The 19,039-nt window shown below is 39.5% G+C and overlaps 1 protein-coding gene across 11 annotated transcripts in view; it reads left to right on the plus strand.

Moving 5' to 3' along the window:
- The window catches only part of CSNK1G1 (casein kinase 1 gamma 1), a 153,410-nt gene that overhangs the window by 101,012 nt on the left and 33,359 nt on the right, over positions 1-19,039 (plus strand). For 10 of the 11 annotated variants that reach the window (XR_016392077.1, XM_022579749.3, XM_089907126.1 and 7 more), the window contains 2 exons: positions 14,057-14,208; positions 15,747-15,981. Coding sequence is in view for 10 of the 11 variants with exons in the window: in XM_022579749.3 (XP_022435457.1) it covers positions 14,057-14,208; positions 15,747-15,981 (387 nt within the window). In the remaining variant the exon portion in view is untranslated. Of the gene's footprint in view, positions 1-8; positions 10,472-14,056; positions 14,209-15,746; positions 15,982-19,039 lie in introns of those variants that run through there. The other variant, XM_030761698.2, reaches the window with a different exon arrangement.

Genomic DNA, 19,039 nt, shown 5'->3' on the forward strand with positions numbered 1-19,039 from the left:
GTAAGTGCTTTGTATTCCACCCCCTTAAAAGAAGAGTTCGTCAGCTCTGTACACCTCTGCACTCTTTTGTGCTTTCAACAGTCTGACACACTTTTAACTTTTCTCTCCATTTTCCTCTTTCTTTATGCTTCATATTGCTTTAATTCACCTTTTCTTACCAACCTGTAGAGTCTCTTACTAATAATTACTTTAGTCATAGTGCAAGGAGATGAAGTTTTCACTAGCAAGAACTCAGCATCAGCTGTGTCCATAGCACTACGGTGAGTAATTTAAGGGCCACAGAGTTATAAATAACATGGTCACTGCCCATTGGAAGGAAAATGTAATGTTTATTGAGCTTTCATAATGTTTTTTGTAAGACATTGTTGTACTACTCTCAAGGAGCTCACTAAGGTATGTAAGTAGCTATAACGCACACAGAATGTGTGGAATCTTATTTTTTTAAGTTACATATAAAATTATATGGAAGTTCTGAAGGGAAAAATGGTTTCTAATTATGGGAAACAGGGAAGGCTTTTTAAAGAGGGTGGTAGCTATGGGGCTGAACTTTCAAAAAGAGGTATGATTTACTCGAACATGTTCAAATAGAAGGGTAAAGAAAGCTTTCCAAGAATAAAATAAGCTAAGGCCCAGAGGCAGGTATGTGTCTGTTCATACATTTATTAAAGAGGTGTTCACTGAGCATCCTACTTGGGTTAAGTACTGGTCTAAGCTAAAGCCCTGGGGATACAGTGGTGAATAAGAGTAGGCATTGCCCCTAACTTACATTCTAAATTTATTTATTTACTTTATATTTTCGACTGTGTTGGGTCTTCGTTGCTGCACACAGGCTTTCTGTAGTCGCGGCGAGTGGGGGCTACTCTTTGTTGCGGTGTGCGGGCTTCTCATTGCAGTGGCTTCTCTTGTTGCGGAGCACAGGCTCTAGGCACGTGGGCTTCAGTAGTTGTGGCACACAGTCTCAGTAGTTGTGGCTCACGGGCTCAGTTGCTTTGCGGCATGTGGGATCTTCCCAGACCAGGGCTCAAACCCATTTCCTCTGCATGGGCAGGTGGATTCTTAAACACTGTGCCACCAGGGAAGCCCCTACTAACTTACATTCTAAGAGGGAGACAACCTGTGATTGGCTCCAGGTAAGCAGAATCAGCAGTTCTAGAGAGTTTCAGAGGAAGGAGAGGGTTATGGGCTGGAGAAAGCTTCTTGGTCGGGATCATACAGATTGCTAAGTACAGAACCTCTTGTCTGCTCCATTATTGTATGTAAGTCAGCCTCACTTATATCTTTCATAACTTCTCACAGAGCTGAACCACTAGCCACATGTGACTACTGAGCACGTGAAATGTGGCTAATCTGAATGTGCTCTAAGTATAAAATACACACTGGGGGCTTCCCTTGTGGCATGGTGGTTAAGAATCTGCCTGCCAACGCAGGGGCACGGGTTCAAGCCCTGGTCCAGGAAGATCCCACATGCTGCAGAGCAACTAAGCCCGTGTGCCACAACTACTGAGCTTGTGCTCTAGAGCCTGCGAGCCACAACTACTGAAGCCCGCGTGCACAGAGCCTGTGAAGCCACCACAATGAGAAGCCCGCGCACTGCAACAAAGAGTAGCCCTCGCTTGCTGCACCTAGAGAAAGCCCGCGTGCAGCAACAAAGACCCAATGCAGCCAAAAATAAATAAAATAAAAGTAAATTTAAAATACACACTGAATTGCAAAGATTTAGTATGCCAAAAGGGATGTAAAATATCTCAATAATTTCTTTTAAATTCTTATTGAAGTATAGTTGCTTTACAATGTTTTGTTAATTTCTGCTGTACAGCAAAGTGAATCAGTTATACATATACACATATCCACTCTTTTTAAGATTTCCTTCCCATTTAGGTCACCACAGAGCATTGAGTAGAGTTCCCTGTGCTATACAGTAGTTTTTCATTAGTTATCTATTATATATATAGTAGTGTATATATGTCAGTCCCAATCTCCCAATTCATCCCCCCTTTCCTCGTTGGTAACCATAAGTTTGTTTCCTACATCTGTGACTCTATTTCTGTTTTGCAATCTCAATAATTTTTAAATTGATTACATGTTGCGGTGATGATATTTTAGATATGAGTTTAATAAAATCTGTTATTAAACTTAATTTTACCTGTTTCTTTTTACTTTTAAAATGTGACTTCTAGAAAATTTTAGATTAAATCCATGGTTGTCATTCATGGCTTGCATTATATTTCTATTAGTGCTGTTATAAGGCAATGCTAAGGTCCTAGTGTATACTTAGTTCTGTTATTAAAGATGTACTAAGGCAATATGGGTGTATAATACTCAGATAAAATCCTTATTTTTCCTTTTCTTCATTCTTTTGATCTTTTTATTTACTCAGATATCTATCTCTGCCTTTTCAACTTGTTAATGGCCTTTGCCATAATTTTTAGAGACAGTTGCTTAACTAGTAGGTGGTTCAGAATTTAAAGAAACTCCAGGTGAGAGTAAAATAGTCTTAGTTTTTGTAATTTCAGAGAGCTGTTACCCTGCTTTTGCCGCTGTGCTTTGAGCTACCTGTATGCTTGCTGGTCCCTCAGCCTGCAAGATTATTCCCTCTCCCCACACTCCAGCCTAATCGGCTCTTAACCATCCTTCAAGACTCAGCCTATAACCCCCGCTTTCTGTGAAGCCGTCCCCAATCCCTTCAGTCAAGGTTATATGCTTCTCTTTATTGTTCCCTTGGCACTCTATTCTCACTTGTGATGTTTGATGAATGGACAAACTGGCCACCAGACATTTTAAACTTAAATGAATTTGAAACTGGAAGCAGGGACATTGCAGCACTTATTCCTTAGATTAAGTGAAAATCAGCAAGGTAAGTAAGTTCACTTTGCCTCCTTGGAAGTCTTCATGCCTCCTTGGAAATCTTCATGCCTCCTTGGAAATCTTCATGCCTCCTCAGTGACCAGAATTATAAGGTCATCTCAAATTTTCCACCAAGTCACATCTGTTCTGACTGGAGAGGTGTTTGGGTGAAGGCTCAGATGAGGAAAGAATGGCAGGTTATAGCATCTGTTCCATTGACCAGTTCTGTGGCAATCCAGTTAACCTCTACTTTCCCATTCAGAAAATGAGGGTGACACTTGGTACTTTACTCTTCCATGACTATTTTGACGCTTAAGGAAGGGTATTAAGTATTAAGAGAGTTCAATAATAGGGGACACTCTGCTTCTGCGCTATGATTAGACTGTATGCTTTAGTGGGTTTGTTTTTCAATCAGGAGACTTCTGGGAAAAATTTGTTAAATGGGTCCAAAGTTAATGAAAACATATGCTTATCTGCTTTTTATACTTTCTGTATTAATCTAAACATATGCCAGGTTGCCCTCTGAATTCCTAATGATATGTTTAATTTATTAGGTTTAATTTAAAGATTGGCATTTGTATTAGAAAAATACTACTAATGCACTCCTGATAGAATCTTACCTGTGCCTTTTGTAAGTAAAAAATTACTCTTTATTACTTGAGTTCATAACCTATCAACATCATCAGTATCTTGTGATTGTCCCTTAGGTTCACACACAGACTACGTTTTGCTGAATCTTTATTAAATTGGTTAATCTCCTATGAAAGTAATGTGACCCAGTAGTCCTCGCTGCCACTCTACATGTCCGTGGACTTCAGGGTGCAGATAGGTATATGTGGTATAGTAAAAGAGGCTGGGGGACTTCCCTGGCGGTCCAATGGTTAAGACTCTGTGCTTCCAACGCAGGGGGCGCAGGGTTCAATCCCTAGTGGGGGAACTAAGATCCCACATGCTGCACAGCACGGGCAAAAAGAAAAGAGCCTGAAACTTGGAGGCGGAAGTGGGGTTTTAGGTCTTGGCTATTACCACTCAGTGTATGACCTGAGCAAGTCACTTCAAATGAATTTCCTTACCCATAAAATGAGAATAGTAATTCCTATATGTACTTGTTAGGATTAAATGGGAAGGCCTATGTAAAAACACTTCATAAACTGTAAAGCAGTTTATGGCCAATAGACTTTTGTGATGCAAGTATGCTTTGAGTGGAAATTTCTTATTGTAGTGTTGAACAAATAATGGGGGAGGAAGGATTCTCCTGACTTTGAAATATCAATGATAATTTTGACAAAAACCTAGGAGACTCCTCCAAACATGCTGCTGCTGGCTACGTGTAAGAGAGGAGGTAACCTAGTGCTCGGCTTTGAGAAGAATGAGTCAAGGCAGCTTCTGAAAACATTTTTAAATACTCTATGGGCCTGGATACTTAAGTAATAGGACGGTAGTACTAAATGTGAAAAGAGGCCCAGCACTGGGAACAGACCAGGGACCAGAGAGGATTTAGAACTGGCAATGTGGCAACATATACTAAAATGTTAAATGTGCATGACCCTTGACTCAGCATTTCCTCTTCAAGGAATCTACCCTCAAGATGCATTTGTATTCATGCCCCAAAATGTAGGCACAAGGATTTTTTTTGCAGTGTTGTATGCATATCTGTCTAGACACATTGCATTTTCAAATGATAGAGTTCAAGCTCACTTAATTGAGGGAGTGGGGGTTGGGGAGAGAATTTCTTGGCTCACAGGACTAAGAAGTCCAGGATTCTCACCTCAGGCCAGCCAGATCCAGGACCCACATTGTCCTTGGTCCTCAGGTTTGTGGTAGACTTGTCTGTCTGCTTCTCTCAGCTCTGCTTTCTCTGTGTTAGTTTCATTCTCAGATAAGTAGTCTACCTGTTCTCATGTGGTTGTCTCTGGTAGCTTCAGGCTAAGCTCCTTCCAGTTTAGTGATCGAGGGGGACGAAAATCGCTCCTCCTTCTCTATAGCTTCATAAAGGCCCAGAGTTGACTCTCATTGTACCGACATAGTTCAAGCTCCTATCCTTGACCCAGTTCCCCAGGGCAGGAGGATAGAATCCTCTAATTAATCTGGCTTGAGTCATATCCTTGGGGTGGCAGTGCGAAATGGCTTGACCCCACTTTAACCACATGTAGTAACAATGAAGGAATGGTGCTTTCCTGCTGGAAGAGTAAGATGTTATCAGAAGAAGGAAGAAAGGATGCGTGTCAGGCAAAAGCAATAGCTGTTCACTATAATGTCTATTTCTAATAACAGATATACAGATATAACCTAAATGTCCATCAGTACAGGAAAACTTAAATGTGATACATCATAGGGGGAGATATGATGTAACTTTTAAAGTGAATGATGTGCATACATGTGTTGACAAGGAAAAATGTCCATTATATAATATTAAATTACAAATGAAGTTGCAGAAAAGTATTTTTAATTATGTGTATGTGTATCATCTATTATGGATATGAATACTTTTTATTCATATGTTTCTGTACTGCTTTTGGTTTGCTATTGTATTTATTTAAAATTAGTATATATCACATTTATAATTTAAAAAAGTAATGTCCCAGGTGGCCCCCATTCCAGATAAGGAAGTGGAATTGACAAATCAAGAACTATAGAGATGGACTTCCCTGGTGGCACAGTGGTTAAGAATCCGCCTGCCAATGCAGGGGACATGGGTTCGAGCCCTGGTCCAGGAAGATCCCACATGCCGCAGAGCAACGAAGCCTGTGCGCCACAACTACTGAGCCTGTACTCTAGAGCCCGTGAGCCACAATTGCTGAGCCCGTGCACCACAACTACTGAAGCCTGCGGCACCAAGAGCCCGTGCTCCACAACAAGAGAAGCTACCGCCATGAGAAGCCTGCACACCGCAATGAAGAGTAGCCCCCACTCGCTGCAACTAGAGAAAACCCACGCACAGCAATGAAGACCCAACACAGCCTAAAATAAAATAAAATAAATAAATAATAAATTAATTAATTTTAAAAAAACTATAGAGAGATGGACAGATGATGCAAAAACTGTAAAATAGTATTCAGGTAACTGATATAAAAATATTGGGACTTTCCTGGTGGTGCAGTGGTTAAGAATCTACCTGCCAATGCAGGGGACACAGGTTCGAGCTCTGATCCGGGAAGATCCCACAGGCCGCAGAGCAGTTAAGCCCAAATGCCACAACTACTGAGCCTGCTCTCTAGAGCCCGCGAGCCACAACTACCAGCCCATGTGCCACAACTACTGAAGTTCTCGGGCCTAGAGCCCGTGCTGTGCAACAAGAGAAGCCACCGCTATAAGAAGCCCGCGCACTGCAGTGAAGAGTAGCCCCTGCTCGCTGCAGCTAGAGAAAGCCCGTGGGCAGCAACGAAGACCCATCACAGCCAAAAATAAATATTGGGAACCAAGGAGGTGGGTAGGATAGATTAACCAGATTAATCTGCCTGTGTAGTAGGGTGGCAGATTTATATCCTAGAAGCATATTGGTAACCAAAAAGGCATGTGGTTTGGAAGAAGTGGGGTAGGGAGCACAGAGAATAACTTTGGCAACCACACGAATGAAAGGGAAGAAGAACGAAGGCGGAGAATGTTGGCAGCTTAGTATAGCGACGTGAGCAGTGATTCTGGAGTTGAGAGGTCTGGTTGTGTTGGGCACCCTGTCAGCTAGGAAAGGTCACACGATGTCTCTCAGGGTCTCTATCTCATATGTAAAATAGAGTCATTAGTATTTTCCCTGCTTTGTTCATAGGATGACTGTGAAATTGAAGTGAGATGGAAAAGGGCTATGTATGTAAAGAAAAGACCATATAATTCCAAGTTAGACAGGACCAAAATAAAGAATGTGTCTAAAAATGGAGTGGGAGAAGAAAAGGATAGGAAGATGTCATCAGACTTCCTTTGCACATTAGACAACTTAGATGGCTAATTTCGTTGGTCATTTAATCTATTTGGATGGGCAGGTGCTTTATTGAGAGATAGGAAGACGTTTACATTTGTTTGTGTGTATGTTTTTCAGTACTATTCACGAAAATGAATAATTATAAATAGTTCACCTGCATGTGGGAACAGCAAAGACATAACTGCACATACCATATACAACCGTCATGGAAGAAAATACACAGAAGAAAGTCCATGTAGAAATACTACAACTCTGAATTACTTGGAATCTTCATATTGGTGGCTTACCCAACAGAACTTCTTAAATACCATTCCCATGAAATCCAAATAAGAACTACTCAGAAATATCAATTATGTTAGCATTCCCACACATTTAAAATCTGATTAATTTGTTTTGTTCTGTGTATATTAGCATTTTGAGGTTTAAATATTGTGTGTTCCGAATAGAAAACTCAAGTCAATTTCACTGAATTGTATTTATTTATTTACTTAGTACTTATTCTGCCCTTATCTGCCATGTGCTTGGACTGGTGCTAGGCACCGATATACAAACATAATTAACACATAGTAGTCACTGCCTTCAAACAGGCTTCTCTTAGTTCATAGGGAAGGCAGATACATGGACAAAGAAAGTGTAATGGGAGTGGGGCAGGATTGTCAGGAAGAGGTTCACTGTACTTTGAATAATCTCATTTTTTTTCTTCTTACTCTTTCTAAATGCCTGCTATAGCTTTCTTTTTAGTTGTTATTGTTCAGGTGTGTGTTAAGAAGAATTGATCATCTCTCAGCTTTTGAAGCTCAGTAGATAGTCTGTCTATATAACTTTTTTTTTTTTTTTCCCTTGGCTGTGTTGGGTCTTGCTGTGTGCAGGCTTTTTCTAGTTGTGTTGAGCGGAGGCTACTCTTCGTTCTGGTGTGCAGGCTTCTCATTGTCGTGGCTTCTCTTGTTGCAGAGCACGGGCTCTAGGCACGCAGGCTTCAGTAGCTGTGGCACATGGGCTCAGTAGTTGTGGCTCGCGGGCTGTAGAGCTCAGGCTCAGTAGTTGTGGCGCATGGGCTTAGTTGCTCCACAGCATGTGGGATCTTCCCGGGCCAGGGCTCGAACCCATGTCCCCTGCATTGGCAGGCGGACTCTTAACCACTGCACCACCAGGGAGACCCTGTCTATATAACTTAATCACAGGGACAAAGTGGTAAAATTTCAGAGATTGGGTTTTTTTTTTATCCTATAAATTTACCAGTTCTGAGCTGAGTTGTTAGTCTTTTGGAGAAGAGAAAGGATCCCCTACCCTTCAATCCCACCCCCAGTACACAACACACTTTTAAAACATTTTTTATCTTTGATGCTATCTGCTGCAGAAGAAATATGTCCTATCTTGGACTTTCTTTCCTGACTCCTTTGGATAAACAAAACTTTGAACCTGCTTTGAGGCTTAAGGCCTTTGTAATTATGTGTGTATGTAATAGAGAAACTGTAAAAGCTCAATTTCTCTGGCTCGGAAATGTGAGATTATTCCTCTGCTCTGCCTTTCCTCACCTTCTCTTCTCCCACCATACAAATTTGAGCTCATGTTAGGAGCATATGTCTGGTGATATTCCAGTTCCCAAGAGGCCAGTGAACAAGACAGTAGTAAAACATTTTTCATTATAGGTAAGGCAAAGTAATCCTGATTCTTTAATTTTGGGTCTAGCTGTTTCTGTTATTAAATCAGCAGTTTAGTTGAAGTAGATTCATATGTTGAACTGGTTCTTATTGTAAAAAGCTATTTTTTTCAGAGTCAGAGAAATGAGAGGGATTCTGTTCTTTTTTTAAAAGAGAAACAAGCACATGTATTGTCTCATATTTTTGTAATAATGCATTGTTTCTATAGAGTTATTTTCTGAGTTTTAAAGCCTATGCTTTCATTTTCCCTTTTCACTTCTTCCTATGGAATATTATCATGTTTGTCTGCCTGTTCTTTCTGCTTTCTTGTTAAGTGGACTTATTTAATATTATTATTATTACCCCTGGTGATAATTCCCTGTGTGTCAGTAATTCCCTGACCTCTCATAAACACTAAGGAACATCCAGTAGCTGTGCTAAAAGATCACCATTGATGGGACCAAGGACAGCTTAACTTTGGAGAAAAACTCTCTCCTCTTTTCTTTAAAAATTAAAAAGCAAACTGTATAAATAAAAGAAGGGAATTGCCAAGGTCATTATGTCCTTAAAGGTTTTTTCCTAAAGCCCTGACTTTAGAAGACAGTCATCATCAGTATATACTTATTTTTTCATAGAAAGATTTATATGATGTTATTTTTTTACATCCAGGTATCAATGTAGGTATGGGACTTATTTGAGTTTGCTTCACATCTAGGTAATTTAGTTTTTCAAAAATAATGAAAGGCTAATTATTAGGCAATAATGTGATCAAATTACCAAAAGCTTCAAGGTGGTTCTATTTCAGTTCTCAGCCTGATGTGTATTTAAAAATATCTCTACTTAGAGTAGTTACTGTTCATAATACATTATGGAATCTTTTTAGGTAACAGCTTGGATGATAAAGAAGCCGTTACCCTTGATTTGGTGTGTTTAACCCAAGTTAAATTTATGACAGACTGAAAATTAGCTGTAGTGTTATACATCTCGCTTCCTGTTCTGTGCAATTTGATATATGTGTGGGCCACATGTCCAGCAGGAGTTATAAGAATATGTTATTGATGGATGGAAAAGCTGTTTCATAGTTCCCTGTGAAAATATACACCGTAACTTGTACAGTGTGTATAGAACCTTGCAGTTTTGGTTTATGAGAGATTTAACCTGTGGCTAAAGGTAATATAATGAAATCTGTTGGAAACCCTTCAGAAGAGGAGAATTTGGAATCTACTTCTTTAATTTTCAAGCTTTTATGCAGTTGACCAATTTAGGAGGGAGACCTTAACTAAGTGCTTTTATTTTCAGAGCAGATGAGAGATTATAACAGTACCTTAGTTTCTGAAATACCATGGATTAAAGAATTCATTGCATATCTACATTGCCTACTTTCCCCACTTCATTGCCTTTACCTCAAAATTATTTGCAGGAAGTACCTTGTTTTCAGCATGTTTATTGCATTTAAGGCTTTGCCCTCATCCCCAGTCTTATTAAAGGAGTTCCACCATAATGTTGATTAATTTAAAATTTCCTAAACAATGGATTAGCGATGGCTCTGCAGAAGTAGTGTGAAACATAATATACAGGATTTCTCATTTAAATACAGCCCAGGTGATAAATCATTACTGTACAGTAATCTCTGACCAAAGAGGCAGACTTTCTTAGTGGGCCTGTGTCTGTGTTGTTCACCACCAGCACTGGCCGGTTTTGGGGCAATCATGTGTGAAACCAGACACAGATTGGAACTTGTGTGGGCATCTTTACCTGTACAGACAGTTCTAATAAATTAAGGCCACGTCTCCCAAAGAGACTTCTATAGTCAGCAGCACATTTTCTGTAATACCTAAGAAACTCTAAACAGGTCTTTCAAATAGCCTTAAAATGATTCCTTTCAGTAGGTGTTGAGTCCAGTTGTTCTGATGTGAGAGAACTTCTGAAACAGATGAGTCTGTCAGTGTTTTCTGAGTCTTCATAATATATTAGCCATAAAGCAAAGCAATGCCCTTTATTTCTACCCTCTAGGTTGCACTTCTGAATCACCTGTGGAGCTATGCTTACATCCACTACTAGAAATTCTGGTTTGGTAGGTTTGAAGTAAAGTCACTGTATCTGTTTTCTAAAGTTTTGGAGATATTTCTAATAGACACACTTTCAGTTGAGTACCACTACCAGTTACCACTACAAGCTACATTTGAATTTGTACTATGCATATTTTATATAACATGAAGACAAGTTTCATTCATACTGGTGCTATGGCTTTACAAAGAGGAACCTAGAAGGTGGCTAGAAGGAAATCCTAGCTATAATCAGAATTTTGGATTTAAAAGAGAACCAGTCTAGGGACTTCCCTGGCAATCCAGTGGCTAAGACTCTACGCTTCCACTCTAGGGGGTGAGGTTTCGATCCCTTGTCAGGGAACTAAGGTCCCACATGCCACGCGGCGTGGCCAAAAAATAAAAAATAAAAGAGAACCAGTCTAAACCCCTCCTCTTTACAGATGAAAAAGAGCAAAGAGGTGAAAGAATTTTCAGAGTTGGTAGCAGAACCAAATCCATGACTCTGACTTGAGCTCTTTCTACAATAGCATCTTGGACCTAGTCCATCTTTGAGAAAAGCCTCAAGGCCACTCAGTAATCTAGAAATTGTCTTGAGCATCCCAAAGCCCAACAGAGTATTGTGAGATTCAGAGTATTTAATAAAAGGAGCAATAATGCAGCCAGCAGGAACTCCTCGCATCTTTGAAGTTACTAGGCAGGAGTTACGAGTGACATTACTCACAGTTAAAAATTATAGACATCACCCAGAAAGCTTTTGGGACTTTTTTGTAAACATGGAAATTTCTGACAAGAGATGCCTAGATTTGGTACCAAAGATTGTCAAGAACAAGATGATCATCTGTCTTATTTTTAAACTGATCCTTAAGTATTGGCAGCAGGTCTAGAAAATTATGCCAATATTATATTTCTACACAGGTCTGACTTTTAGCTTGTACTTCAGAAGGATATTGTGCCTAGATTTGCAATTTAACCAAGTAAAGGAATAGTATGTTTATTAATTAGGCTTAGATTTGGTTGTTAAAAAGAAAAATCCAAATAACAGTAGTTCAGTCAGGTAGGGATTGATTTTTTTTTTTTTTAAAGCTACATGAGATATATATATATATATATTTCAAATTTATTTATTATTTATTTTGGCTGCACTGGGTCTTAGTTGTGGCACATGGGATCTTTAATTGTGGCACGCATGCAGGATCTAGTTCCCCGACCAGGGATCGAACCTGGGCCCCCTGCATTGGGAGCCCGGAGTCTTACCCACTGGACCACCAAGGAAGTCCCAGATTGATTTTTCTTTTGGATTAAAATAGTCCAGAGGGAAGGGAAGCCCAACATTAGTGTGGTTGCTTCATAGCTGTCAGGGATGGGTTCTTCTAATTTTGCTCCATCCATCTTGGTACTATGTTAAATCTTCAAGGTATCTGATGGTTCTAGATGGCTTCTGGAGCTTCGGTCATCTCAAAGGGGCATACCTCCAACTTGAGTCAGCTCCCTTTTTTTTTTTTTTTGAGTCAGCTCCCTTGAAAGAACTTTCCTAGAACCACCCTATCCAACAATTTCTGCTTCCATCTCACTGGTCATTCCTATTATCGAGGGAGACTGGGAAGTTATAACTAGGCGAGTTGCTATTCACAATAATTAGAAATTTTGTTGTTAAGAAAGAAGGAGGGAATGGATATTGAGCAGGTAACCAACAGATCTGCCACACCTGTTTTGAAGAGTATAATTTTTATATTAGGAAAATCAAATTTTAGTCACATCAAAAACTATTATATAGGATATAAAATTTTAAAGATCTCCAAACTACAATCTCCCATGTATCTGATTAATAAAAGCAATAAATCTCTATGGTACTGTTCTGCTTTGGATTTCTCAGTAGAACTCATTGGGAACAGCTGTTAGGTATTATATATTTTTAAATGAACTGAAGAAGGAGTTCTTCAAAACAACAGGAGAAAAAAAGAGAAATTCAACTCTGTTTCCTTTTGGAGATAGGGAGAATCAAAGCAAGCACAAGGACAATTCAGAGTATACTATATGAAATGGTATGAGACAGGAATGAGCCTAGTAAACACTAAGAAAGAAGTTGTTTAGTATTTAGATGGAATAGGATAGACTATTGCAACACATGAAATAAACACATATCATAGCAATAAATCATACAGGTTCCAGATATACAAGACCTGTGCTGGAGAGAAGGATGGGCACATTGGGTTAAAGTTCTAAGTATTAGACATTGTCTTAATCCAGTTGGGCTGCTGTAACAAAATACTACAGACTGAGTGGCTTATAAACACAGAAATTTATTTCTCACAGTTCCAGAGGCTGGAAGTCCAAGATCATGATACCAGCTTGGTCAGGTTCTGGTGAAGGCCCTCGTCTGGGTTGCAGACTGCTGACTTCCTACTGTGTTCTCGCATGGCTGAAGGGGCTAGGGAGCTCTGTGGGGTCTCTTTTTTAAGGGCATTAATCCCATTCATGAAGGCCCTGCCCTCATGATCTCACCTCCCAAAGGCCCACACCTCTTAAAACCATCACACTGGGCATTAGGTTTTCAACATGCGAATTTTGGAGGGACACAAACATTCAGATTACAGTAGATATAATTACCTCTGCCTGTACCATATCTGTACAAATAAAATGCGAAGATGGAGAGAATTTTGTTGTCTAAAAAACTTACAGACAGGAGCAAGCAGTAATCTGCAGCGTGTACAACTGTAGACCGTGGTGTACATAAGTGTGTTAAGATGGAAGCGGTCTCACTCTATAAGACCAGATTTTTAAAAGTTCTGTAGTCTCATTCATACCTACAGTTCACATGGTGCCATTTAGCACATATTTATTGAGTGCCTCATATTTACAATACACTTTAAGGAGGAAATTCATTCACAAGTTGCCACGTAGGTGAGAAAGTCTAGATTTTGGCTTCTTATAACTATGAATTTCAAATCTGGGGAAAACCCAGCCTTGTACTTTTATTCCTTTTCCTTTCATAATTACTTATCAGTAACCAAACCCAGTCTGTTGACTTTGCTCCAACTGATAGAAAACAGGAAACTCCAGAGACTCCCTATGAGACAAGGACCAGGCTGCATCCTCTGTGACCTCAGCCCTTCGGTCTGAGCTCTCCTCAGAGCAACAGTTGGAAACAGTTCCATCTCCTTGTGGCTTTGGTAGTAAGCATAGGGAGTGCAAATGAAACCAGCTAATGCAACAAGGTGTGTTAGCCTGGCCTTTGAGCTCATGAGCCATCTTTTGAACCTTTTATGCTAGTGCGCTTTTGGGCATCCTTGGGGGAGAATAGTTTACGCTCTGATCCAGCAGTGGATCAGGGACCATTCTCTGTCCTACATAGCAGTGGAAATGCCTTTGGCACTCTGGTATTAAATAACTGCTTATTTGAACATATTGTGCAATGGCTTAGCCTTTCCCACACATTACTAGTTCCCTTTGAAGCTGTTGTGCTCAGTTTGAGTTCTCCAGTAGGGACTATGAAAGAAAACAAAAATCTCACAAGTTATATTTCCTTTTTATCTACTTAGTGCTGTTGCAGCTATCTCATATTTTGGTTTTTGTGTCCCTCACTCTGCACCCTATTTTCCCTCTGCTTTCAGGTGAAGGTCTCCCACAGGTGTATTACTTTGGACCATGTGGGAAATACAATGCCATGGTGCTGGAGCTTCTTGGCCCTAGCTTGGAGGACTTGTTTGATCTCTGTGACCGAACTTTCACTTTGAAGACTGTGTTAATGATAGCCATTCAGTTGGTAAGTTGGCATTGCCATTCTGCAGAAGGATAGGCAGGGCGGGTCTCCCAGCCACATCCTTGTGTCCCTGTTGGTGATTTACTAGCTGTAGTGACACCTAGTGAATGCACACTTACTGGCTTGGTGGCATTCTAGGAAGCTGGCTGGGGCAAAAAGGGTTAATCCAGAGAAGTCGCACTGCATTTGCTGTTTGCTCTATTTTAAGAATTTGCACCTTGGAGCAATACTCTGACCTTGACTGAAGTGGAAATTTATTTAGGGAGAAAGAGGATGATTAGGAAAAATTGTACAAATGCAAGTAACTTCTTTGTTGTTTTATTTATAGGTTCTAAACACATGACTGTAAAATTTTGTCATGTCCTCCCTCTCTCCTTACCATCTCATCCAAGAAAAGACTGGAGATGTAACCCACTGCCCTAAAATCAGATTCTGAAGTTGTGTGACCAAGAACCTGCCTTAGTTCTCTTGCCTCTAGTTCTCACAGAGACTGAGACAGCTGAAGAGGCAGCTTTCTCAGCTCCTACCAAATTACACACTAGTACCACTTTAAGGAACAGTTAAGACAGTTCCTTTGAGAACTTTGTCATCCCCTAAGCAGAAGGATGTCTTTATTGGTCTGAAATGGTGATGGTCTCACCCAGTTTAAAGACTTGGAAATGTTAGAAAATTGATCTTGACTTTTGAGTCAAAAATTCAAATGCTCATGCTTCCCTTTCTATACTAAGTAGAAAAGCTTTGAAGATAGAAGTGAACTTAATGAAATTTGAATAATTTTGTGATTATTATTTTGGGCTATGTTTACTTTCTCATAAAACCTATACTCCTACCTCTGCTGTTAGTTAGCTCTGTGATATCAGTCCAGTATTAACTTCTCTGGGCCTCACTTCCCTTATTTCTGCAACAGAGAGACAGAGTATAGGAAGGTGTGGGCAGGAGGTGAATGTGGCAGCGGCACCTGTCTTCAAAGGCCACCAACGTATTCTGATTTCCTGCCTGGGAGTAATTCTTGCCTCTCAAATGCTTACTTTCTGAAGTAACATAAAAACACTAACTCTTTTCATCATTTGCAAATCGTTGCATAACGAAGTAAAACTGTGTATTATCATTTTAGATGAACTGTACTATCCTTCTCTCTCTCTTTTTTTAAATTTTTATTTATTTGACAGCACAATATCTTAGTTGTGGCAGGCGGGCTCCTTAGTTGTGGCATGCGAACTCTTAGTTGAGGCATGCATGTGGGATCTAGCTCCCTGACCAGGGATTGAACCCAGGCCCCCTGCATTGGGAGCATGGAGTCTTAACCACTGCGCCACCAGGGAAGTTCCTATCCTTCTCTCTTTTATCTTGATATTTGTCATATATGTATTTGTATCAGGAAATATATTCTGGTTTACAAGAGTAAAGTGGCTCTGGGTGGTGAAGAAATGAGTTTTATTTTAATTTCAAAGCTTTGGGCTGATAAAAGAAAATGCTCTGATATATTTTTACAGTAAACTTCTTTAGAGTAGTATTTCTATCATTGTTTTTCTCTCTTTCAGCTTTCCCGAATGGAATACGTGCACTCAAAGAATCTCATTTACCGAGATGTCAAGCCAGAGAACTTCCTGATTGGCCGACAAGGCAATAAGAAAGAGCATGTTATACACATTATAGACTTTGGACTGGCCAAGGAATACATTGACCCCGAAACCAAAAAACATATACCTTATAGGGAGCACAAAAGCTTAACTGGAACTGCAAGATACATGTCTATCAACACGCATCTTGGCAAAGGTGTGTTTCTTTTCAGCTCCATGAAAGCAGCAGGTTGTTAAAACACCTTTTTATTCCCAAAACACTTTTGTACCCATTGTGCATTACAACTTGTGATTCTTATTGCTTCACAGGGTAAGTGATTTTTGTACTTGAGAAATTAAGATGGTAAGTTAGTGACTTTCCTAAGTATCCTGTTGACAACTTAAGGATTTTTCATTCTTTGTTTCCAAATGCTTAGTTTCTCAGAGTGTGGTACTTGAATTATTAAGATGATAACATTTTAGTAAGTTTAGTGATGAGTTTGATATTTACATACAAATGGCCCCATATTATAACCTGAAAAGGACATCAGGCTGATATCTGCTTTGAGGAAGAGTGCTTCACTAAAACATGGACTAGCCTTCTGTTCTCCGTGCATAGTTTCATGACTCATTTTTCAGGGAAAAGCCTATGTCTTACTCAGTGAAAATATATTTGCCTTTCCATGAGTCTTGAATTTTACTCAGGATAGACAATTTGCACAAATATTGCTAAAAGCTGTAGTCTCACTTGTTAGAGGGACTAGTCCAGGGGAGAGTATTTGCGAGGGAAGCCTAAGGAACAGTGAGAAGGCCCAGTCGGTAGGGCCCTGGGCCCTTGCCAGCTTCTCCAGGAAAGCTTCCCTTTTTATCTGTTTTATATATTGGGCTTTCATTGGAAGATTATATTTGAAGAAAAGCTTCTAAGGTGATTGAAAAGATATGTTCGAAAATCACCACCCTAGAGAGTAGACATATAAACAGAATATTAGACTCCTAGACGTAGCTAATTATGTAAGGTATTTAAATACTAACAAACAGTTTACACAATAATAGTACATTAAAGCTAATGTAAATAGCTATAAAGTTGCCTCATAAAGTAAACTGCTCAGATGAGGATTCTAGTGTTAGTGAAGAGTAAAAATGACATTATAAAGTGGTATGATACAACCCGAGTTGAAATGAATGCTGTCAGGATTTTTTCGGTAACCACATGGATATTCTCACTTAACGTAATAGTTTAAAATTAGGCTGGAAGGTTCTCTGGCACTTATTACTGGTGTCACTTTGGACAAGTTACTTAATCTCCCTGAAACTTACCTGTAAAAATAGAGTAACATTTCACAGGGATGTTTTGCAGGTTGAATGGGTGATAATATATGTAACATGGGTCTCTTGCATAGGGCTCAGAATTCCCTTCTTCCTTCCTTTTTACAAGGAGATAGAGTGTGTGGTACATAGTAAAGTCATGATTGTTTGGGTTAACTGACAGAGTCTAGAAGTTGTTCTAATTCCTGCCTCCTGGACTCAGCATTTGTGTTCTGATTTTATTAGTCTTGTCAGGAAAGGCAAGAACAGACAAAAGATGCATATCCATGTTGTTTGTATAAGGTACAGTGTAACAGTTAAGAAAAAGGGATGTAAATTCTGGCTTTTTCCCTTAAACCTATGTGGTCCAGTAACCTTCCTTCACCAGCATCAGTTATCTCACCCACCCTGAAAGATGTATGGTAATAGTACTTTATACCATAGGGCTCTGTGAGATAATGCATATAAACTGTTTAGTGCTTGATGATAGTAAAGACTCTATGATGTTAGTTATCATTTATTCAACAAAATATGTTTTAAGCATCTACTGTCATCAGACTCAGGTTCCTTTATCTCTTGATGTAGCCATTTCTGCTGGAACTTTTGAGTGTATCTCCACGCGTGGACTTCCTGAGTTCCAGAGTTTTTTTCAGGTCAGATCCAACCTGTCACCGTATTTGTCTATAATGTCCCTATTACAGAGAATACATACAGGTGGTTGTCACATGCCCTTTAAACTCTGGCCATGGTCTCAAACCCAGAGAGGTTTCTGTAGGAACCCTAATCCTATTGGTTTTCAAATGTGTTGCATCCTTTATGTTGTAATGAAGAAAAAGGGAAGTGTATCTTCAAATGACCTGGAAAGAATTGCCTATTAATTTTGTGAGGGCAGAAAACAAGGGAAGCAGCCCCCTAAACCTGATATTTACTACATTAGATTAGCCACCTTCCCACTGATTAAGTCTGCCCATTTTGTATTCCTTAATGTTTGAAGTTAGGGTGAGGACACTGGGTCACCTGGCCCCTTTCCTTCAACAAAATATATTTGACCTAAAATCAGGGATGTGATGCAAGTAAACCAAGCACATCTTTCTGATTGGTTGAAAAGCAAGCCTTTATGGTATGGAAGAATTTTGTGTCCTCCTGGTCTCACTGGTATTGAAACCTTTTTTCTTTGAAAATGAAATATCCTGCATGAAAAAAAACAAGGGAAATACTGAATTGAAATCCTGAATTGAATGAATGTGGAATGTTCAAAGAAATGTGGAAATAAAGCATGGCTCTGATCTTCACTCTCATTTTTTTTGAAAGGCCTTTATGATTTAAATTATTGTAGATTATTTTAGAATTTTAGAAATGGAAAATGACTTTTCAGAGTATCTAAATCAACCACTTGTTTTTCAGATGAGGAAATCGAAGCCCAAAAGGTGACTTGGCCATGCTTAATTTTGTGTGGATTAATAAATTAATAGAAAGGACAGGCCAAGACCTAGATAACCTGACTCAGGAACCATTATTTTTCCTGTTATCCCATATTCCACAGCTTTTCTTCGTGGTTTTAAGTATTTGAAAAGTTACTTTATTACTTATTCCAGTGAGTTTAAATGTGTTTATTATAGTTTTTGATTTTTTTTTAAATCTCATTTTATAACGGCTTTGCTGTGAAGAGAAGCTGGGCTTATTTCTGTAGGGCCGATCAGTCATTGAAAATGTGGAGAGTTTCGCCCTCTAGTGCTCAACTGTCTAAAGTACAACCATTTGTCCCCTGAATTATTTATTACCAAGGGGCCTCCTTACAGGAAGTGGATATAAAAATGGAGAGGCGATGAGTAGGTGTGATATAGTGTGAGAACCTGCAGAGTGTGGTTTCTCTATCTGCCCTGTTTTGTGGGAGGCCTCAACTCACCCTGCTTGTTCTTTCTTTTTTGGTGTATCTTTAGGTTCTGTTAACAAAATCTGTTTTTGTCTGT

The sequence above is a fragment of the Delphinapterus leucas genome, chromosome 2 (genome assembly GCF_059928025.1).
Source record: "Delphinapterus leucas isolate spDelLeu-1000000601 "Yukka" chromosome 2, BTC_Dleu_Yukka2, whole genome shotgun sequence".
Lineage (NCBI taxonomy): Eukaryota > Metazoa > Chordata > Mammalia > Artiodactyla > Monodontidae > Delphinapterus > Delphinapterus leucas.